Below are 24,442 nucleotides of genomic sequence, written 5' to 3'. Positions count from 1 at the left end.
AGGTCCCAACAACTGATGAAAGTACACAATGTGCTCTTATCTCAGTTCTGGTAACTCGATAGTCTACAACTACTTGAGAAGGTGTGAGGATCATTTTTTTATCTCAGTTTGGACACAGAAGCTCACATTTCAGCAACGATCGATGTGATCATCCTTATCCCTTGCTGACACCTTCTCCCCAACCCCAGAAAGTCACAGATCACCTCTAGCAGAAACTTTCAATAGGCTAGTAAACACTGGCATGGATACCGAGAGAAGAGAGATAATCGTCTCTGGGGACCTTCAGGAACAGCTAATCATTTTAGATGGGCAGAGTTACACCTAATTCAGTCCATCAAAACGAACGAGGTGCCGAGAACTCGCAAAGCATTGTGGGAATATTGAAACCACAAGAAGGCACAGCATCTTCCCTGAATAAATTTAAATTGCTTGATTTGGACTGCTTCTTAGAAAGGCATGTTTAGGCTTGGTTACCATGGAGTGGACGTAATGCTGGGCCAAGCTACGCATGAAAGCAGATTTTACTGCTTTTAGGTTACACAACCTTAGAATCAGTTCTTAGCGTTTATTTAACCCAGTGATTCTCAATCTTGGCTGGACATTAGTGTTTCCTGGGGGTGTGGGGGGACTTGTAAAAAACAGAGATATCTGGGCCTGCCCCAGACCAATTAAATCAGAATCTCTGACCCAGTGTATACACATATTTTAAATAAACTCTCCAGTTCCATCAAATGCATGAAACTACACAGTAGTTGAGAACCACTGATCCCATGACACACATTTTATACATAGAAAAATTAAGGTCCAAATAATTTAATTGATTTGTTACTTAACCAAGATCACATACCTAGTTAAGGAGAGAACTTGGATTAAAACCATGATCTCCATTAATTTAGTAATCCAGTTAATGTCTATCAATGACATTCTAGGGTTGTGACCAGTTACCTAGTTGTCACTCAAAGATAAGTTAAAACTGGTTCGTATCTAAGGATCAGTTAGGTTGGTCCTGATCCAAGTTAAAAGGAGACAGTGAACCGTGATGGTTCTGGCATTCTCTTTCTTACCATTTTCTTCCAAATAGTGCTATATGATTTAGGCTTCTGGAAATATTAAGGAATCTTGTAGTCCAGGTAAAATTCATCACTACCTATGACTCACTCTCCCGTTTTACTAGTTCCAGGGGCCTCTACTTACCCAGATCCAACGTGCGGCACACAGAGCAGGGGGCAGGGCCCCAGATGGGAGGTCTACTGCAGCTCAGTGAAATCTTGATCTGTGAAGCTGAGAGCTGGAGATGGGAGAGCTTGCTCCTTGGCCCTGGGGATAGAAGAAGGAAAGTTAATCCACTGGTTACTGTTTCTTTTTAAAAGAATTTATGTCCAAAATATTCTTAATGCTGTCCACTCATTCCTAATACTAACCAACTCTCCCCAAGACACAACCACTGCTATCACAGTGGTTCACACTGAATATGGTAATTATATATCTATCTCCTTCCCAAAGGTGAACTACTATTATGTGTTGTGTGACAGTAAGTTCAAATTTTGAACTCAACCATTCCCATATTAGAAAAGTTGGCAGGTGATAAACGGTTCTGAATGAGGCATCAGTGCTAAGAGAAAAATCATCTAAGAAACACTTTCCTTGAGAAGAACAAGAAAAATTGAAAAACGAGATTCATGATGTTCAAGATAAAAGCTGATCTTGAGCAACTAAAAAATTAATAGGACTAATTTGTCTTCAGTCTTTTACAACTAATACAATTATTACTTCCCATTCACAGAACACTTACTCAAAAGGCCAGGTATTTATTCCATTTGAAGTCAATTAAAATGTATCTACAGTCTGTGGATTTACCCACATCCTTGCTTCATTTCCATTTTCCTCCATCTACCTACCTTTTGACTTATTTACTGCTCCTGTTTTTTGTTTTTTTAATAAATTTATTTATTTATTATTTTTGGCTGTGCTGGGTCTTTGCTGCTGTGCGTGGGCTTCTCACTGAGGTGGCTTCTCTTGGTGCAGAGCATGGGCTCTAGGCGCACAGGCTTCAGTAGTTGTGGCTCGTGGGCTCTAGAGCGCAGGCTCAGTAGTTGTGGCTCACGGGCTTAGTTGCTCCACAGCATGTGGGATCTTCCCGGACCAGGGCTCGAACCTGTGTCCCCTACATAGGCAGGCAGATTCTTAACCACTGTGCCACCAGGGAAGTCCCACTGCCCCTGTTCTTAAGCAAGATACCATGAATCCTCCAAAAGATACACAACATTCTAAATGAGTGTGTATTTTTTCTAGGGATCAAGTCCCTAGCTTTGGCCAGATTTTAAAAAAGGCCTGTCCCCTCCCCAAGAGTCCGCTAGAATACAACTGTTTTCAAGGGTAAAATTGGGAAGCTGATGATGATGTTGATGGCTTCTGGTATCTACAGTTAAAGGTTTTATGAAGTTGGTCTCTGGAACTATTTTCAAAAGAAGGCTTGAAAGATTTCATGAAACTGGATCTATCTTCCAAAAGAATGGACTTAGATAAGACAGTTTGGAAAGCACCAGAAATTAAATTTATTCATGCTGACTCTGTCTTCTTTCGTGCAAGATTTCACTAGCTTGAAACCAAAGGAAAGGAAAATCAACATCTAATTTTTCTTGTTGATTTTGACTTCATTAACTTAATGGTAATGCAAAGGCTAAGGAAAACGTACTTTCTTATTTAGTTGTATTACTTAGAAAACCTTTTACTTTGGAATTACTAAAATGCAGACCACCTGCAATGGCACGATAACATTGCCAAATGATTAAGTTATCAGGGGCTACACATGGCATTTAGCATGAAGAGAAGCCCAACTGTTTTTGATTTCAAATTGACCAGGCAGTGCACACCTGCATCTACACCTTACAAATCAGTCCACTGTTGTTGTTGTTGTTGTTTTAATTACAAAGTTCCACCATCTTCCATTCTTCTGCAGCTCTTAGCAAAGCACCTCATACAGGAAAGGTGCTCAAATTCTTGTTGGATTGAGTCAATTCTTTTGGTATCACTCATAAATTAATGAGGAACGTGTAACTCTGTATAGTTTCAGAGTAGTTAAAGAGAAAAAAAAAAAAAAGAAAGAAATGCTACGTAACAGAATTGGGGCTTCAGGTGTTACTTAACAGGCTAGAATGCTTTCCAGCAGTGCACTTAAGATATCAGCCATAGCAACCTTACCTAGGAATTCTTCCCCCTGTTTCTTTCTAATGCACATTGGCTTGAATTTCTCTCTCCTGCCTCCCGTCCCCTGCCTGAAAGTCTTCAGAAACAAAGAAACACTACAGAAATAATTAGAAGGATTGCCTGGCAAAAACCTATTTCAAATTTCACTTCAGAAAGGCTTATGCATCCTATTGCATGCTTCAAATTCCTCTCCATTTCCAAGCTCACCTTAAATGATACATTTATATAACACCAGAGATTCCCAGTTCTCAGATAAGAAAAAGATGAATCAGTCCACCCTCCACCCCGAAATTGCCATTTTTGTTGTGTTTCCATTCAGGTTTTGAAAGTTTTAGACCCCACATTGATACACAGTCCTCATCACGGGGAGGAAAAGAATCTCCCCACCCGCCTCACAGCCTGTGTTTCCATCCTGCTTCATCGTGGGTCTGGCCCAGAGTGCGCCCCAGCTAGGCAGTCAATGCAAGCGAACTGATTTCCTGATCGACTGTTTTACAAGTCAGGGCTTTCAAAGGGCATCATATCAGGGCGGCTATTACGGTAGAGCGCCCACTGCTTAGGCCGGAGACTTGTCTTAGGCGGGAGGCCACCACTACCAAATTCTAGGGCAGGAAGGCTCTCAGCAAGCCCTCCGCTCAGGGGGAGGCCGGAGACCCGAGGTTCAAACGTCCCCCGGGCGCCGGGAGGAGGCGGGGAGCAGCCCAGTCTCCGAACCACAGCTCCCCTGGGGAACCAGAACCGTCCAAGCGGCGAGCGCATCCCGGCTCCCGGCTTGGCCGGGGGCGGCGCTGGGCTCCAGGGAGAAGACGAAGGGCAGCACCGAGGCTGGGGTACACGCGGCCTGAGGCTACGCACAGCGGGTTAAGGCGGAGGGTTCTGGGCGCCTGAGAGGCTACGAAAACAAAACTGTAAAGACCAGAGGGTTGCGTTAGAACCACAGGGGCGCACACGTCCAGTGAAGACGCAAACGTCGGGTAAAGAAGCTGCGCGGCCTCGGGGGAGGGGGGCGGGTTGGCAAAGGAAGGCGCTTCTTCAGACTTCATCCTGTCAGGGGTGAGAGACGGCCAAGGAGTGGGCACGTCAAATGTTGAATTCGTTTTAGGAAAGGGGTTTTCGGAGAGGTAGAGAGCCCGAGACACAGAGCGGAGCTAAAGACGCCGGGAGAGGCGGCGACGCAGCGAGCCCCGTGGGCCCCCGCGGACCAGGCGGGGGGCGCTCCGCGCGCGTCGCGGCCGCTCCCAACCCGGCCCCGGCCCGCGCGCACTCACCGGCCGGCGCTGCCCGGCGCTGCCCTGGGCGGAGCCGCCGCCCCGCCGCGCTCCGGAGCCGCTGCCGCCTCGACGCCGCGCCACTGCTCCCTAGACCGGCAGTGGAGGCGCGGCGCCCGGCGCGACCCGTAACCCGAGCCCGCCCCGCCCCCCGCCGCGCCGCGCGACCCCTGCGACTCAGAGCCTCCTCTCGAACTTCTAAGGTGGAAGGAAAGCCACACCCCGCGCGTCCAGCCCAGCAGTGCTGCGCGAGCCACACCCACGCTCGTCTCCCGCGGCCCACGGACTCCTCAAGATGGGATTCGTGCAGCAAACAGAATAGACAAGCGGGAGTATTCAAGCGGGAAACATTTCATTGCTTACCGTCATTTTTTTTTTTAATGAAAATACCCTAACAGATATTTCAAAATACACTCATTATGGAGACTCACGTTGACACAGGAATAATGACAATACTGAATTGACAGTGCAGTTGTTTTGTTTTGTTTTTGGGGTACGCGGGCCTCTCACTGTTGTGGCCTCTCCCGTTGCGGAGTACAGGCTCCGGACGCGCAGCCTCAGCGGCCATGGCTCACGGGCCCAGCCGCTCCGCGGCATGTGGGATCTTCCCGGACCGGGGCACGAACCCGTGTCCCCTGCATCGGCAGGCGGACTCTCAACCACTGCGCCACCAGGGAAGCCCTGTTTTGTTTTTTAAAGCTTTGACGAATTGCCTCGGATGAACACTACCTGCAAACATGCGCGACAGATTCTTTCCCAGGCATTCGAGTTAGAATTTACAAATCAGCTTTTGTTTTTTATTAAGTAATGCAACATAATATGCGATTTAGGAGAAAGGAATGTAAATGGAGGGGAAATGGAGACGGGAAAGAAGGAAGGGATAAAAGAAGAAGCAAAGAGGGAAGGGAAGAGCCTGTTTTGTTTTTAACACCTAGGGTAAAAGAGAGCACCGTGGCCAGAGTGCACGAATCCAAGAAGGTGAGGGGTAGAAATGATTTCAATGTAAAAATTTTCCTCTGGCTTTGTCTTAGCAAGGATTATGGTTGGTTCATTAGGGTCATTTTTTTTTTTCTTTCTGCTTTTGTGCGTTTCCAGAGTGCATACTGTTGTGACACATGATGAGCTAGCTATTTGGCAGCGGGTCTTAAAGCTGAAAAGCGCGCTTGGAGACCCAGTGGCGTCTGAGCAGAGGCCGGGTATCACCTTCGCAGCGCGGGACGGGAGAGCTGGAAATTTCCTCTCTACTCCATAGGAGGGCACTCTCGTCAAGAGCACCACACCAGCCTAAGAGTCCTGTGATGAGGAAGTTACTGGTATCTCGGCCTGTGTGTAAAACCAACTTTGCTTTTCTTCAGGCTTTGATCATCGCTGAATAAATCCTAAGAGTGAGATACTGAGAAGGAATGGGATTCCTGTGACATGAATTTCTATTGTCGCCCATTTGACACTGGTCTTTGCCATCTTAGGAGATTACCTTGTCACACACAGGTCCTGCAGCCCAGTACTTAAACTATAATGTACATGGGAATCACCTGGGGATCTTGTTAAAAATGCAGATTCTGATTCAGTCGGTCTGGGTTGGGCCTGAGATATGTCCTAACAAGCTCCTTGGTGGGGCTGGTGGGCCGATTGGAGGACCAAATACTGAGTAGCAACACTGTAGACAGGTGGATTATAAACTATTTTTGGATGTAGTGCTCAGGTACCTAATATAATAACAATTGTAATAGTAATACTGAGTAACACTTATTCAGTGCTTGGCACATGTGCTTGGCATTGTTCTGAGCACCTTACCTGTATTAACTTATATCACAACAACTTTGTGAGTTAGTGCTATTGTTTCTAGTTTAGAGATGAGTTTACTTTCAGTTTGGTGGTTTGATTTAATTTTTGAACTTGTAGATTAACATTGACCTCCAAAGTGAAAGCTATACAAATGTTAATAGTCAGAGAAATGTCTTCCCTCCTTTGTTCCACTCATGCCACCCAATCCCCGCCCCCCCCGGGAGTAACCAACTTAATGATTTTCTGTCTTATTCTTCCTGGTTTCTCTCCATAAAGCTAAGAAGGTATAACTATGTGTTGTTTCCTCTTCTTTCTTAAAGAGTGACTGTAAATGCTCTTTTGTGCTTAGCTTTTTTCACGTCCCAATATCTATGGAAATCACTCCATATCACTTCACAGAGATTATCCTCATTCTTTTTTACAGTTACATAATACTCCATTGTGTATATGTACCACACTGTGTTCAAACACTCATGTATGTTTGGATATTTATGTAGTTTCCAACATTTTATAGTTATATTTTATTACAGTTAGGAAATTTAGAGGAAGACCAAATAATCAACTTCGAATCACCTGAACTATGAACATGAAAGAAATTACATTAAAATTAGGAATGCCTGGGTTTCTTCAGTGTTTAAGGGAGTTGTTTAGTTTTTGTTACGGTGATTGCAGAGGTGGTGACAAGTGCCTGACTTATCATAGTATGTCTGTTTTCCATGGATAGTAACATTAAGGGATTCTTATAATAATTTTGCTGTTAGTTTACTGTCTCTAGATTTACTGAGGCAATATTTCTTACACACAGTTTCTGTGCCTTTTTTATTATTCACATGTATATCCATATATTATTCAACCAGTATTCTCTCCATAAAAGTCATGTTTCCAGACTTAACTTTTCTTTCTCTGCTGTATTGGCATGGTTTCTGGACACTGGAACCAGGGGCTGGAATAAGGTAATAAGGCCGCTGGAGAGAGGCAGACTTTCCCATTGTCATTGCATGGTCTTCTGTGTCTATAAAGACAGCATCCATTTCCATCCATGTTGGGTTTAAAAAATACTGTGAAAATTCATTTATAATAAGCACCCAAAGGACTAAATAGAAGATACAGTTATGAGGACAAGCTCCTCTTACCTCTGAACTGGGATTCTTTCAGTAACAGCTATTTTTTTTCTTTTCCTTCTGCACAATAAATAAACACAGTCACTTTTTGTATTTACTACTATATTTTGTATGTGAAGCAGTTTGTAGTTTCTCTAGAGAAGTATGAATCCTAGCAACATTCTTATCAGACAACTTAAAATTATTCCTCAGCTGTTGTCCCAAATCTACCTGTTAATTCCAGTCTCCCAGCTTCTTTTCTTAACTCCAACCCCTCTCCGCACTCTGCTCAGAGTGGACTTATCCCGGTGCCTCCTGGGTAAAGCTGAATTTTGTTAGTTTGAGAAAGTACTCCCCTTCCCTCCCTCCTAAGGCCCCCAGCAACCCTGGACCCTGACGTCTCTCCAGGCTGCTCCCTGGCACCCCTCCTCAAATACAAATGAGCTTTGACTCCCCCAAGGAGCCAAGCTGCTTCCCGTCTTTGCATTTTTGCACACGCTGCTCTACTGCTAGAATATATTTCCCCATTGAATCTGCCTGACAAAGCCTATTTATTCTTTTCTTTTTTTTGGCCGTGTCACGCAGCCTGCGGGATGTTGAAACCAGGCCCCCAGCAATGTGAGCGCCGAGTCCTAACCGCTGGACCGCCAGGGAATTCCCTATTCTTTTTTTTTTCTTGCTGTAATATTTAGATCCTCACATGAGAACAGAAATATGACAAGCCCATTTGTATGCACACAACTCATTCAGGTCTTAACATTATATTATCTTTTGACTTTTAAAAAAGAAATAAAGTATTTTAGATACAATGTCTTCCACATCCCCCACTCTGATCTTATTTCCTCACCCGAGGTGACTACCATCATGCATTTGTATGTATCACTCCCATACATGCTTTTGTAGTTTTGCAATGTATGCATGTATTCATAAGCAATATACAGTATTTGCAAGTTTTAATATTTGATAAATGGCATCATACTACATTTATAATTTTGCAACTTTCGTTATCGTTAATAGGTATACTCTAAGTTTATCCATTTTCACCACCAAACAATGTTCTATTATGCAAATAAATTACAATTTATCCATCCTCTTGTTGATGTACACTTGGATTGCTTCCCATTATTTGCCAAGTACAAATAATGCTGCTGTGAACATTCTTGCACAAATCTCTTTGTGTATACATGTGAGAGTTTTACTATGGTAAATACCCAGAAGTAGCTTCGTCATGCTGTATACACAAAAACAATTTTTACTGATATTGTAACATATTCAATGTTACTAATACTATACTACTCTCTACAAAGATTTGTATTAACCGTATTTTCTTATTTGCAGTATTCTTGATGTCCTAGCAACTGGGGTCTTGCTGACATATACAATTTGCTGTCAAAAATATCAACTGGAAAACATTAAAATGAATGGGTACATGTTTTAAGTGATCCCCTCTAATTCTTTCTTTAACCTTGGAACATAAGGAAGAGCATGCTAGTGACAACCTCAGTTTGGGGAATTTTTAAAGTAATACAGGTGTTATTTCTTAGGTAAAAGGTAAAATACGTGTGATATTGAATATATTTAAATTAGATATGAGTGTAGTTTACATTAAAATGTACAGTGAATAAGAGACAACAGTGTAGAAACCATGGAAACTTGGCCATACAAATACTTTTTATCAGTTACTAAACTTTGTTTCCTTTAGCAAGATAAGTCAGTTGAGCCAACAATACTTGAATTCCTACTTTAACTGTGTTTTCAAATTAAATAAACCAATAGATGTGAGTAGTCCCAACTTATGCTATTAAAATTTCGAGGAGATGAATTGGTGGGGAGTTCAAATCCTGTTCTGATGGCGAGACACGTGGATGGGAGCACTGAAAATATCTCAGCCGTAGGCAGGGGGTAGTTCTATGGCACATATAAGTTACTTGGAAAGATGAGGCTTTGGGAAAAATTCAACCCCTTGTACCAATGAAAAAAATGAAACAAAAATACCACCAAATGGTGAACCAGCAGCAGATAATTTGTGAACGTAGAGTCAACAATTAAGATACAATATTTAGAAATATTTATGGGCCACATATGCACCGAATTATACCATATGTCATATATTAGGTAGAAAAAAGAAGGCCTTGTATCTCCAAGGTGATGATTTACAATGGATTTGATACCAGACTCAAAATAAAATTTAACTAAACTTCTCAGTGAGATCATCCCTTATCGTTTCAATGGGAAATCCAATAATCTCGAATCTCATTGGAGATCATCCAATGAGAGATACTACTGCCACTCAGCCCTTTATTACCTGGGTATATTTTTTTAGCCCTCTGGAAAGCCAACAAATTCAACAATATCAACATATTTATTTTTTTGTAGATGTTAAAAACAAGCAGGGAAAATGTCTCAATCAGCATTTTTATCCTCAGCACTTAGCACAGTGCCTGTCAAATAGCAAGCACTCAGTAGATATTTGCTGAATGAATGCATGAGTACTTATTATGAGCTAGGATTTATGTCAGCAGCTAACAAAATTTTCAGGAGTTAAATAATTTTCGAAATTCTCTACTGGCTTTTCTTAGTGTAATTACAGAGTGAATAGTAGAAAAAAACTGAGTAAGAGAAAAATGGCAACATTGAGAGTGTGGCTTCATAACTGCTATTATCAACGATGGAACAAAATAAAAAACAGTAAATATATTTGACACTGTTCTTTCCAAACCTGACCAGGCTTACAAATCCTACAGAAAATTTAATTAACAGTAAATAAAGACAAATGAACTTCAAATGGCTTTTGAACATAATTTTTATTTAAGCATGGGCTTTTAGCATGGTTCACCCTAGAGTGCAACCTTTTTGTTAAGTTAATAGAGAGTTCAGGGCTACCGGGCCATTATAATGTTGCTGGTGTTGGTACAACGTCATCAGAAAGGTATGAATATGACCCGCAGGAAAAACAATCCACAAAGAGAACACAATGAAAACATCCACTGTTTTACAAATCACTCTGTTACCACAGACACGAAATGGCAGTTACTGTTAGTAAATCAGCCACAGAACACTTTAAAAGAATCTTTAGACAAGGAAATGGGAATTCCTTTGTGGGAGACAGGGTCTTCATCCACAAGTTTTAATTAGAAAATATTTCAAGGTCAGGCATCTTTCTTATCCACAAAACAATGCTAAGCCAACATACATTTCAAGGGGTGTATTAAAGGAGATACCATATCTTTACAACTATCTTCTTGAGTAGGTATTTCAATGAATTTTCTGCAGAATATAAGTAGCCTGAAATTCAGCAGCAAAATATTGCAACATAAGTAACTACAGTGTCCATGTGTTGTTATATTGTAGAAGAGAATACATAAAGGACAAACAATGATAATTTAATCATATAAAACATGATACATAGCTGAAATACAGTCCACTTAAATAGCTTTGTGACCAAGAATGTTAAATACTGTACTAAATGCCATTTTAAACATAAGATCTCTTAAACTTTTGTGCTTAAACTTTTTTTTCTGTTAAACTATTTCTTATTTTCAATACTGCCACTGTAACTGATATTACCACAGATCACAATTTGCACAGACACATCAACATGAAGACATTTACTTATGAGAAAATAAGTCACTTGTCATTAGTTCACAGTGTGGGAAAGTGGTGTATACTCAGTCTTGAGAAGGGCTTTCAGTTAATCACCAAGTCCTTCACAGAAATTTCCTGATATCAGATGCAGTACAAGATTTAAAAGAACGGAAAACAACACATCACAAGTTGGAAGGAAAAATAAACTTTTTGATTCCTCATGGGTATCGTCTAAGTGACCTTCGTCTTCTGTTGTAGAAGTGCCTGAGCCCATGTTGTCGTGAAAAATTCATCATGTAATTTTGTTTGCGAGTGCTGTTAAAATCAGAAAGGATAGAGGCAGGGGAGGGAAAGGAGAAAGAGCGTGTAAGTCCCATCATTGAAAGCACAATGTAGGACCTTAGTCTAGGTCCTAAGTTACCCTGATACTTATTTGAAAATTTTCAGGGTTAATAGGTCATGCTGACATTACCACCCCAGGACAGAAGAACTAAAGGCTGACACCTGAATTCACTGCCTTTGGCCTTGAAGAAATCCCCTTCTTTTCATGAGTGAGGTCCAAACCAGAAAAAATGGTAAATTCTCTTGATTCATTGCAAAAGTGGACTGAAACTCTTTGGATCTTTAATTTTATTCTTGAACTCTTTCTGAAAACATTTACTTGGATGGAGTTCATTTGAGACAAAGTGTGTGCTGTACCCATTACCTTATTTAAATACACCTTTAACAAGTAGAAAGCATAATTTGATTCTTTCAGCAAACATTTTCATTTAAAGCTTAAAAAGCAGAAACAAACAAAGGGAAAACAAACTTGTTATCTGAATCAGCTTGACCTTCCTATTTTATGCAGTCTCAGGGGCAAAATAAGGAAGTAAGTGTTTTTCTCAGAAGGTCGGATTCCACTGCCTTCCTCAAACAATAAGCAGCTTGGGTCATATTCTATACACATGGCCTTATGAAGGAGACACCCCACTAAAAAAAGATCATAAAATACTAAGAAAGTGTAATTCAATGTATAGATGTAAATATGTGTGTATATATTCCCCCCATGTGTGTACATACACGTTCATGCATACATACTCTACGTGAAGCTGATAAAAATACTGAAAATGGATTTTAGGAGCCTGTAGGAATATGCACGATACTGGTAGAGACAGCTGTTAAAGTTCTGGTATGGAAAATGTAATTTAAAAAGGATCATTATCCATAAGGTCACTGACAAGAATCAGACTCCTTTCACACATGGACTGGAGTGACAACATGTCTCTATGTAGCACTGAAGTGTGGTTTTTAAGTGTGAGCCTCTTAGTATTTTCCAAATTCACTGAGTCTCTTGAATACTGTCTGGTCCTAAAGTCTTTTCCTCCTTAATTTTATGGGAACATAAAATGTGTATGGAGCAGGATAATGTCATGTGATGTGCTATCACCATGAAGGTCAGTCAATATGACATGAACTTGAGTCACGGTGAAGAGGTGGGAATGGATAATTTTGCACCGAGCAGTGTATTCTTCTGAGTTATTAGTGATCAACAGACCAGGCAAGGTGTAAAATGATACTGTTTTACCTAGGATATTATACTAACACTTGTAACATACAGAAACCTTTAAAATAGGATTTTCTAGATGTTTGATCATTCGAAAAGAAGATTTACAATAAAATCTCTCAAAGGAAAATGCATAAAGTGAACTTCATCAGATATGTTTAATCAAAAAGCAATAGTATCTGTGCTGAAAACTTGATAAAAAGAAGACATCACATTGATATATATTTTGGAAAATAAAGTGCTAATAACTTTTCACCCTGGATTTCTATACTATAAAAATGCTAACTAGAAACTATAGAATGGAAACAAAATATACTCTGAAGACACTGTAGAGAAAAAGAAAAAAATCAGGTTTCATCTTCAGGTAGCTTGACTATCCTCCTTGCTCCCCTGTATCAACCAAGTTGACCCGTTTCAATGTCATAGTTGAAGAAGGAAATGAATGTATCCATTATTCATTAGCTGCTATAAGTACTAGTTGCTGCCTATGTAAAGTCTAGTTACAAAAAACGGACAACGACCTAATGTATTGAACTAATCAAGTGTCAGGAGAAAGAATCCTCTCACCTCTTTGGTCACAGAAGATTGGGACTGGCACTAGCTGTCTTCCTGCCAGCATCCTAGGACATCTTGTGGCCCTTTCCCTGAATTTCCCTGAGCTATTACAGTGGCCCCCTAAGCTAGCCTCCACATTCTCTCCCCTTATGAAAGAAACACCACTGAAAAGATACTATGAAATACTAAGAAAGTATCACCGAATGTGTAATTGTATGTATGTGTGTGTGTGTATCTTCCCACACATACGTACAATTAATTTTGCACATCAGTTTCAGCAAACTTTCCCTCAAATGCTGGCTTTATCTTGTTAAAACAAACAAACAAAAAAAAACCATTCATAATCCTTGTAAGTCAACTTCGCCAGCTATTTCAAGTCCTCCACATGTTTCACCTTACTCTGTTTTTCAAGTCCTTTCATCCGCTACACCTCACACAGTCATCTCTATTCAAACTCACCTTGAGCCCCTTCCATCTGCCTTATTGGACAATCCCCAACACAGCTTCCTCAAATTTCTACTTATTTTTCAAGTATCACATTTTCTTTCTTGCTCACCCGCTGCAGTAGGGATTTCCCCCCCTCCTGTGAACCCTCATACTGCTCATTTTCTGCTTTGCGTGGAGATGATTTGTGTTCACATCTTGGCTCCCCATGACTAAACTGCGGTGGGTGTCGTGGATGGGCCCCACTCCCTCCAGCCCCACATCATAGCACTGAGCCTCCTGCCTGACCCCTGGGGGGTCAAGGCATGTTTGTTGAACTTATGGTGACTTACTGATTGGATTCCTGTTGTAAATCATTACTCTTTAACTATAAGGAATAATTGCAAAGTTAAAGCAATGAAAATATTCTGTTGAAAACACATTTAAAGATATAAGGTACTCAAAGAGAATTTTAAATGGTTAAAATATCTTACATGGAAAAAAGATAAACTCAGAACACTCAAGATATTTAGTTACCTTAATGTGACCGAGATGGACATGAAAGTGCCCTCAATATCCGGGAACAAAGGAACATTTAATTTGAACAAAAGTTGATGTGCATGTTTAATGGCTGTAAAGCAACTTCTCCATATAACTATTTACTTACTATGGACTGATTTAAATTCTTCATTTTTGTATGTGAGAAAATAAATATTAACAGGTTGCAGATCTTTTAATACCTTGATAATCGATCAGTCCAGCTTGGAAGCTGACTTCTACTTTAGGAGGCATTTTGATTCATTGGATACCCTTTAATCTTGAATACATTTTCGTATCAGTAGCATATCTTTGGATCTCTGCGAATGTTGATATGCACTCAGCATTTGCTATAGATGTCTAGTGTTTTGTAGTCACATTAGAAATGGCCACATTTTCAAATCACACTTGAAACTAACTAGTAATTTTGTTATGTAAAGCATAAATATCTCTGGAGACAGTTAAGTTGGAACCTAACAAAGCAGACTTTTCCAGTTCATAAGCTTTTGAAAATCAAGCACCATGGGAAGCTATACCGAAGTGCTGCCTGCTTCGAGGACCATTTAATAAACTGACATGGTTATTAAACTTGTTGTGGCTTCTAAAATGTCTAAGTTATAGGATTGGGCATTAGGGGAATGTTAAACAAGTTTAAAGATCTCATGCTTATTATCTTCTTTTGTGAAGCAGATCTGAGAGCCTAATTTTGGTTTTGATACATGTAGATGTATAGTTATAGATAAACTTATAACCAAAATAATTAAGGTGTGGTGGAATTTTAAGGATTTATTTCTTCACTGTGATTATAGGGGAAAGTATTTTTATTATAATTCCAGTGAAAGCAGGTAATATTTATCCCAAGGTATATCAACTACAGTACTTATCAATTTGCTTTGATTCTGAATAGAACTAGGTCCATTTATAAACTCCCATTATGAGTTAAGTCACTGAAGGAAGGGAGAACGATGACTTCTTGGAAATGCTAACTTAAATTTCCATTATCACTGAGGGAATTTGGGGACTTTAGACAGCATATGGAATAATAAAATGCTTCCCTGTTTCTGCACAGGAAATAGGGATATTGCAAGTTTTTTCAAGAACTAGTGACTGTTCTCTCGAACTGCTCTTCTTCACTGGAGCCACTATCTTAGGTTATTATTATGAAAACATTTGACTGATTTTTAATTGATTGTAAAGGAAATGGGGAAGATAGAGACTTGGCAGAAGTAATTTGAACTCACAGAAATTTAGGCATTTTTACTGTTCGGTAATTTATTTTTCATCAAAACAAAATGATACAATAAATAATATTTTATACCAATGCAAAAATAAGAATCCAGTGACCGCCATTATCTTTCAGAGGAATACTGATGAGAGTAGAATGGGAAGCTGCCACTGAAACTAATCAATGAAACTGCGCTGCATATAAAAAAGAAAGTACATTTTACTTTCAAGGCCATGTGTTTTCAGGAGGGCTACATGTAGGTAAGTGTGGGCTCATATATCTCACAAATGTAGAAGGTTTCATTTTTCTTTTCCCTGCTGACTGGGGATAGGAATAATATCTGATATTGTGTACCTTGGGGAATTGTAAGGATTAAACGAAAGCTTCTAGTAGAATATGCAGATGTTTAATAAATGGTAAACATTTTACCTTCTTTCCTAAGTTTTAAAGTATCTTTATTAGAGAGCAAACGTAAATATATACTTAAAAAGGCCAATCTTACCTAAGGATATCATCTAGAACTCACAAATATTATGAATAAACCCATTCCCTTTTGCCTGTTCGTTTATTAACTTAGAATAGAATTAAGAAGTCTAGGCATCCTCACTCATGTCCAGCACAAGAGATCTTTTGAAAGACACTGCATTTAATCAGAGCCCCTAGCTCTTTTCCACACATTTCTATTTTTACTTTCCCCTCATAACACACTTATAAACTGTTAACATTTCAAGAGCACCTAACAAAATCCCAGGCACAGAGTCAAACATTCAAATGAAGGAATGCTGATTGGCACTCTGATCTATGCTCTTGTGCCCCGTATTGTATACATCAGAAAATTACCACAATTTGGCCGAACTCCGAGTTTACATGATATAGGTTTCAAGTGTTCCAGTATATTTCAGTATCACATATAACTTTGTTTTCACAGGTTTTTTTTCAGTTGCAAAGGTCTTCTACAAAACTTCTCAGTTAACGTAGGTAACACTGATGAAACTATTAGTAAACAGTTCCCCAGAATTAGTAAGAAGACTTACCTTACTCTAGTGGAAAACCAATGACAGCAAATAATGAAATATAACACAAGTTAAAAAATGCCTTTCAACACATGCAGCACTGTGATTAGTCATAAAAGTCTGATCAGGTTTAGATGCGATATAGGATTTTTCATCTCTTTTGAAAATAAAAATTAAAGAAGTTATTTCTTATTCTTCTATACCTAATATATACATATATTTAACTTTTCTATGTAATGCAACATGCAATATTTGCTCATAACCGTATGTCAAGGTACATGTAGTTATAGTACTACATTTGGCATAAATGTTGCATATAAAGTATAAATATGAAAGTAATAGTTTAATAACTACCATTAATTTTATTATTTGATTTTTCAATTATTTAGAACATACTTATTCCTGAATATATTAAGGAATGGGCTCTTAAAAATACGTAAGTCCTCTATATCAAACAACACAATCAAATTTAATAAAGGATAAATATGCTTTGCAACAAATGTAATATGCTGTTCTCCATAAATCATTTGTGCCAAAAATGTGACAGTATCTTGATAATGAATACATGAGGGAATGGCCATGATGGAACTCATATTATAAAATCTGATAAATGCCTTTAAGACCATAGTTAGCAGCATATTCATTTCCAATTCTCAGCAAATGTGGTAATAATTCACTTTTTAGTAAATCAATTCACAAAGGCTGACTCTTTACTGAGCAATTTGCTTTCAAGGTACACATGCAAAAATTGGCCCGCTTCATTGTACACATGACAGGTTGTGACTTAGACACGTACACAGGAAATGTGATGTGTGAATGAAATGCATAGTTGGGTGAGGGAGATTCTTAGGGTAGAAGGATGAGTGCCCAGCAATAAGACAAAGGATTCCCTTTTATCCTAAGAAGAACCCCACCAGCATGGATCTTGTGAGGGATCTGCCCAAGTGTATTCAAAAACATTTACTGAAAAACAAATATTCTACACTAGCCAATGAATTCAGAGAAATTAGGTTTCTGATGCTTGATTGTCAATGACTGTTAAGCTGCGTCACTCAGACTTTACGGATGAGGACTTTTTGTAAGCTAGTGAGGCTGGAAAAAAGTGATCTGTCAATTCAGTTCATCTGTTCTGTGGCAGATTAGCAAGGGCTTATCATCATGAAGTGCTTTTCATGTGCAGGTTTTATTGAAAAACATCATCAGAGTGGGGAGATTACACTCTCAAACAAGCATAAGGCATAAATGACTTCGCTCGTTAAATGCTAAAACTGTGGTTTTTATCTTTATGGTGTGGGGCTTATTCTGTATATCCATATTTATGAAACTCAAATCCTTCTGGATGGAGTATTTTAGAATTAAACCATTAAATTAAAAATATATTCTCTATCTTGCTCATTTAGGATGCACTCCTAAACTCTGAAATATTTTCAAAAGTGCTACATTTTTTTCTTATCAAACTCATGTATCTTCTTGGTTCATATGGGCAGTACTGAGGTTAGACTCAAGATACCATGCGTGACCAGTTTTTCTTTCTAGGAGTTTTTAGCATGTTTCCTTAGTGCACATGCACAAAAGCTGAACTATGGTAATAAAGCTAGATTAGGGCCAATCTTTACTCAGAAAAGAAAATGTGTTCTAAAAATGTATACCCCCAACCATTGGTTGCAAAAAACATATTAGTTGCCCTATCTGTGGCCTTCAATTAGGCAGGGCTTGTATCTCTTGAGATATGCACCTCAGCCTCCTGTTCCCTCCACACTTAAGGAGTTAACATTATTAGTTCCTATAACTAAGTGTTATTATACAAAAGTATAGTTAATTAGGAGGATATTTTGAATTTAATAGGGTTTTATGGGAGTATTCCACCTCTCCATTTCTAAATATACATCTACTGCAGCAAAGTTATAATTAGTAATATTTGTGAATTGTGACATGAACCTTGGCTGGCTTCTTTGTGCTTTACTTGGTTGCAAGACACTTGGAAAAATTATTATATTTTATTTTTCTGAATTATCTGGAACTTCATTTTTAAGCTCATCAAATGAATAAATTAAAGTAACTGTTTTGTAGAGCTACTAAGGGAATATTAACTAGCAAATGCCTTAAAACTTTTTGCGACTCTTCTGAAAATAAGCAGTTTGAAAGAATACAGTGGCATAGAAATATTAAATCCTAAGACAAGAGCAAAACATCAAAAACATAGTTCTGAAAATATAATTTCTTTGTACCGTATTTTTTAAACAACTCATTGATTGAACTCAGCTTTATGAAGTATTTCTTCTTTCCAAAAAAGAAGGAAAACAAAGTGACTCCTTTAGTTTTAACAAATTTTAACATATTATATATATACACACACATATTTATATAAATATATAAAATTTTACGGTTACACATGTAAAGTTATAATTTAAAATTATTCACCAAAAGAAGACTGAATAAAACTCAAGTCATGCAATACTCTGCATGTGTGGCAATGCTCTTTTCTCATTTGAAATGTTTTAGTGCCCTGAGACTTTGAAACAATCATTGCAGAATAAGAGCAGACAGGTGCCTAAATTCTTCGAAGTCTTAAAATTCTGGAGATGGAATAAAAGTGAAGTCTTTATAAATACAGATTATTGCTCCAGAAAAATACCAGAAATGCTAGGTTTCTGGTATCTTATATAATCTGACCTTGATTCTTGTAATAATATCATGATTCTGGTTACTGCTTATAAAAATTAATACCAACAGCAGGTATGCCAGAAGGTTCCCTGGGGAGCTGGGTGGTGAGAACCTCTGAGGCAGCAGGTCAACACTGTTCTGCTCCCAAATTGTAAAGGGGTTATTTTACACCAGGGAGTACATTTGTACTTCTGACCCCACCTACTCTTTAATCTTAGTACACGGGAGGGAACTGTGGTGATAATATGCCTTTGAAATCCAAAATGGATAACTGCAATTGCTTGGTTGGATGGGGGGATAAGAAATATCCTTTCAAACACATGACATGTTAACAACTGTCGTATCTACCCAAGGTCAGTATTAGCATCCTGCCTTCTATTGAGGACTGTCAAGCTTTGAACCTTCCATAAAAGTTGGTAATGCTTTGTCAGGCACAGGAAGCCCCATTAATGTAAACTGTCTTGGCAAGAGACTTGAAAGATAAAAACTGGTTATTGACTCTAAATTTGATTCTCAACCAGTTTATTAGAATGAACTGAGGTGCTTTTAAAAAAGACCGATGCTCAGGTCTCACTGAAGATCAATTTAAAGCAACTAACCCGTAGGTATGGGCATGGACATTGGGACACTCATTGATGCTTCCAAAAGCTCCTAAGTGATCCTGATGTTCAATCAGATTGAGAAGCGCTGCTCTGAAAGGAAAGTAGCCAGAGCATAATGGCTAGAGGGTTGGGTTTTGGTCTGTCTGGATCTCTCTCTCTCTGAACTCACCATACATCATTCGTTTTAGAGCCCAGGTTAGTCTATTCTCCTGGAATAATGCAGTCTGAGGAAATCAAAATCTAAGTAAAACATCAGCCTCATAATATAGGTTCAAGTGAGTCTGGACTGTTACTTTAAACTTCAACTTTATCTTATGGAGGCAGAGCCCAGCAAGTTGTCCAAAGCAGCAGAGCGCACAGTGGGAGCTTGTGTAGGAACCGGGTTGCTCTTGGATTTGGGGATTGACATGGATGCCATGCAAGCAGGTGCCTCAGTGAAAACTAAGACGAGGGCTAACTCAAGATTCAGCTCATGGCTATGATTGAAAGAAAACAAATCTGGTAGGTTTCCTACCAATTAATCACTTAAATTTGCTTTCAAAATGACTGAAATCAGCCAAGGGACTGATTTCGTTTTCGATCTGGTAAACAGAATGAACATTTGAACCTATCTACCGAGAAGATTCGCCTCTCCTTGCCAACCACTTGGAGCCATCAGTCCGAACCCGTCGAGACATAAGCATTCCAGTTCTACAGGAACTAGATTGTTAGAGAAAAAGCAAGTCATCTCACTGTGGAACAGTCAACCCAGTTAGGTGAGAGCGCTGACAACTTTATTCTATGGGAGAAACCATGGGGAACGCCCTTGACTTCTTAGGCGCTGGGATTGGTCACGAGGCATCTGAAACCACAAATTCTTTCTTCTAGTTTTGACCATGTCATTAAATGGAAGAATGCCCCAGGCATCTGTTGCTAGGACAGGTGTTTGGTGTTTGTAATTGGGCACATGTCCTAGTGATACATAGACCAGTACAGATCCTTTTTCTTTTCAGGGTGTCATTCCATTTTATAAGGCAACTCAGATCTGGTAGTAGGCATTGTTTCCCATTTACCTGGAGACTTCTGTTCGATCCAATTTAAGTAATATTGTCAAACCCTTAAATAAACCTTTGCTTATTGAAGTTTTCTAAGTTATATTAAATTATATTTGGGGCTTTGTTATTTCACTGTTGACTAGAGCTGTAGTTTGCAATTGTGGAAGAGTATAAGCCAAAGTGGTTCCATGGGGGTTTCTCATCAGGGACAGTTCTTACTGAATTAAGGAGCATGCCATATCAAAGAAATTTCAAACCTTTCTGAAATGGACACGAGATGCTATGTATCAGATACTCACAGGACGACCTCCACATGGTCCAAAGCCCATTGATCATGACCTGTTCCATTGTGGCGTGGCTGCCACCAGCGCAATAAAACTCCTTTCATCCGTGCCTCCCTGGGTCACAGATAGAAGGACAGAGAGATTAAACACTAGAACACAGAGAACCTTCTGGTAGGTGACTTCCAGACTTCAACTACAATAGTCTAATCTTAATCAACATAACTTTGGGTATGGAATTTAGATTTGCTCAGGTCATAGTGGCAGCATCAAGTTTTATTGGCTACTCAAGGATTTGCAATCCTTCTACATCTCTCTCCCTTCTTCCCCTTGCTCCACTAGTACCTGGAAGAGTCACATCTTTAGTCAACAAATGTGACGTGCCTTCTATGTGATGGGCACCGTACTAGACGCTGGGGTACCATGCCAGGCAAAACTGACTAAGCTGCCTATCCTCAGCAAATTTTTAAACCGGTGTACCCAGCAGAAGATTAAAAATGTTGTTTCCTAAACGACTAGAAACAGTGGTTACTGGGAGGGAAATATGCACAACGCACCCTTGAATTTAATTGCTTTTCTCTCTTCCCTCTCGACCTTATCCTGGCTCCCAGTTGTGCCTGTTGTCATAATAGAAAACGGTAACACAACTCTGGAGATCTGGATTAGTCTTGGTTCTGCCACCACCTACTTTTGCGGCGTTGGTTCAGTAACTTCACCAAACACTGTTTATTGTTAGGATCATGTGTGACACCATGCTTTTGCTCTCTGACCGCTTACAGGGGGACGTTGTAGGACACCCTCTGAGCCTGTGTGAAGTCCTTCGGCTGGTGCTGCGCGATGACGTGCCAGGTGATCCCGTTGTTGACGCTGTACTGCAGCAGCACGGCCTTGTCCACGGAGTGGGGGCCACTCAGGTCGCTGTTGCAGCTGTCTGTCTGCGACGTACTCCCAATTTGCAAAACAAACATGATTTTGCTGAACAAACACAGGGGAAACCATGTGTAAACAAAAGTCAGGAAGTATTCAAGGAGTTATACGTTCTACTTTTTTTATCTTTCTCGTTCCTAAAGTCCATAATTTTCACGTTCATAATATAGTAAAAATAGAAGCATCCAGTCTTATGACTAAGTCACATAAATAACAAAATTTATTGAACTTATCTTTTACATCATACATATGAAAAATAAGCCCAGAAGGCTGGTGCTCTACACAGTGAAAATCTTGACTTTCAAAGATCTTTTTTCTTCTTATGATATTAGAAACCTTGTTAGAGTATTTCTCCTGAAACACCTTCTGTTCTCTGCAAAGTGATATGGGCCAAATAGGCAGCTGAGGACATGGAGAGGACAAGAAATAAAACCACAGTATTTATGCTACATGCTTTTTACAAATAGCTTCAAGCTGGACAGAATCTGGACACGGATAAATCATCACGTTTATTTTAGGAAAGGATGTCTGGAGATCAGAGCAGAGGGAAAACTGTGTTAGACACACAGGCTCTGGACAATATCTGCTATCGTGTTTGACGTGTCCTTTTGTTTTTCACAGGCATCCTTGCCCTTAAAAGATACAGCTTTTAAACATAGGAAATCTATCCTCGTAAGATTCCTAGTGATTAACAGGTGGTCAAATAAAGAGCCTGACTTAAACTGGTAAATGCATTATTTCAATGCATTAATCAATTTAAAGCAGTTACTTGCATGACATGGTGTGCAGTCATTAACTAAGTGGCTAGTTGTAGCTATATATGGGGTCAAGGAAGACATCAGGTTGATCTAGATGATGTACATCTTTTTTGGTAGGAAAAAAATTGGGGATGGGCGGACACAACAACTTCTGGTATCTATGGTTAGTTATATGGTTACTCTACAGGAATTAATTTTTTAATATTTTTATTGTTTATCATATCGAAGGCCCCCCAACCTGCCTTTCTGCCTCTGAAAATACGTTACTAATATTAAGCTTCAAGCAAACATCTACATTTCCACTAACCCAACATTTAATTCTCAAAAATACTCACGCACTTTTCAGCATTCAGTGAGTAGTCTAGTACTTTGCAACCTTTATAAAGCCTTGGAATCTCTTCTTGAATTACACAGACAATAAGCTATTTTTGCTCTGGCTAAGGTGGTAGAGCTGGGAAGGGCAGGTGGGGAAGGAACCCTCTTGGGTCTCTTTTTCTCTGTCCTCTCTATTCTGCATTACCGTGCAACTCATAAAGCATGTGAACTTTTAAAGTTCCCAGCCATCCAGCCATCGGTCCTCCACTTCCTTTTATAGCTACATATGCTAAATACAGGAATATGTATGTTTGCATTACTACGAATCTTCTTCACATTCACATTTATATTTACATGCTTGCATATGTTCCATATTAAATTATCTATATAGATTATTCATAACCAATTATTTATTCTTGTCAACTTTATTGAGATACAACTGGCCTCTAACATTGTATAAGTTCACGGTGTTCAACATGTTGATGTGATACACTTATCCATTTCTTATATTTGGCCATTTCTCCAGGCTTATGCCTATGTTACCAACACTCAGCCAGTGTGTGTGAAGAGATACAAGGTAATTCTACACTAAATTTAAGCAAAGCATAATTCTGAGTTGTGAAAACATATAATGCTTTTTCATACCAAATTCAGATGATATTTAGGTTTCCACTGCTTAGTGACACCTGTGCCATGAAGTTCATGATCATGGCTAACAGCAGACAATGAGGCGCCTGTGACTGATTCTATGTCTGGACTACAACCTGGGAGTTGTATTACCTTGCTCGAGTGAGATCCAGAGGTTTGGTGGCAGCTTGCCTTATTTGACAGCCGTTAAAATAGAGTGAGTCTCCATGGGCATAGGGTGCCAGCTGCCCACAGCCACTTCCTATCACTCCACCTTGAATAGTCTCCCAGTTTGCCTCAGTGACTCTTGCGGACTCAAAATTATCTTTAATGTAACTGGGAAGATCATGACTGAAAACAGAGCAATCATCTCCTAAAGGGAAAGGAAGAGTTGCAAAAATTAGCTGGAACAAGCAGAATCATCAAAGATTAAGAACAAGCATTCAATTTCAGATTTATTGTAAGAATGACAAAATACCAAGCAGATACAGACTCCCAGAAGTACATGTTTCTCTTTTATTTCAGTTGACTTGTGTTGCTGAAAAATACCATTATCTTTGAGTCAATGTTTACTAAAATATGTAGGTGCTAATGTGCTTATTTCTTGTATAAGCCCATTGTTAAAAAACTACAGCATCTGGCTGGGCCTGTATGTTTACCAATGACATATCTCCAGAGGGTGATCTCACCCCGGCATTAGAGACAACCTAATTTCTGGTCCCCTAGTGTGATTTTGTAGCAGAAAATAAGTCATGTTCTTGTTCTCCTTCTAGCTCTTATATATGATGATTCCTGACAGCAGAGTCTATATTTTGTTCATTGTTGGATCCCAGCACCTAGCACAATATTGAGCACATATAAAATATTCCATCATGAAGCTGGGATAAATACATGAATAAAAAACTGGAAGTGTCTCTCAGAGACCACAGATCTGAAATATGGGCATTTAAGGAAGGTGCTACTTTAGCTAATGTGTACGTCTTCGCATTT

General features: G+C 39.4%; 1 protein-coding gene across 2 annotated transcripts in view; it reads right to left on the bottom strand.

Moving 5' to 3' along the window:
• Positions 1-10,134: 10,134 nt before the first annotated feature.
• RELN (reelin) overlaps positions 10,135-24,442 on the bottom strand; it is a 522,720-nt gene continuing 508,412 nt past the window's right edge. The window contains exons 61-65 of one of the 2 annotated variants that reach the window (XM_065883760.1): positions 23,606-23,825; positions 21,603-21,800; positions 20,844-20,942; positions 16,266-16,271; positions 10,135-11,260 (exon numbers count right to left, since the gene is read on the bottom strand). In XM_065883760.1, coding sequence (XP_065739832.1) covers positions 11,164-11,260; positions 16,266-16,271; positions 20,844-20,942; positions 21,603-21,800; positions 23,606-23,825 — 620 coding nt within the window. In that variant the 3' untranslated portion in view covers positions 10,135-11,163. The remainder of the gene's footprint in view (positions 11,261-16,265; positions 16,272-20,843; positions 20,943-21,602; positions 21,801-23,605; positions 23,826-24,442) is intronic. The other variant, XM_065883761.1, reaches the window with a different exon arrangement.

This window comes from Phocoena phocoena, chromosome 9 (assembly GCF_963924675.1).
Source record: "Phocoena phocoena chromosome 9, mPhoPho1.1, whole genome shotgun sequence".
NCBI classification, from domain to species: Eukaryota; Metazoa; Chordata; class Mammalia; order Artiodactyla; family Phocoenidae; genus Phocoena; species Phocoena phocoena.
This window is presented reverse-complemented; position numbering and strand designations above follow the sequence as displayed.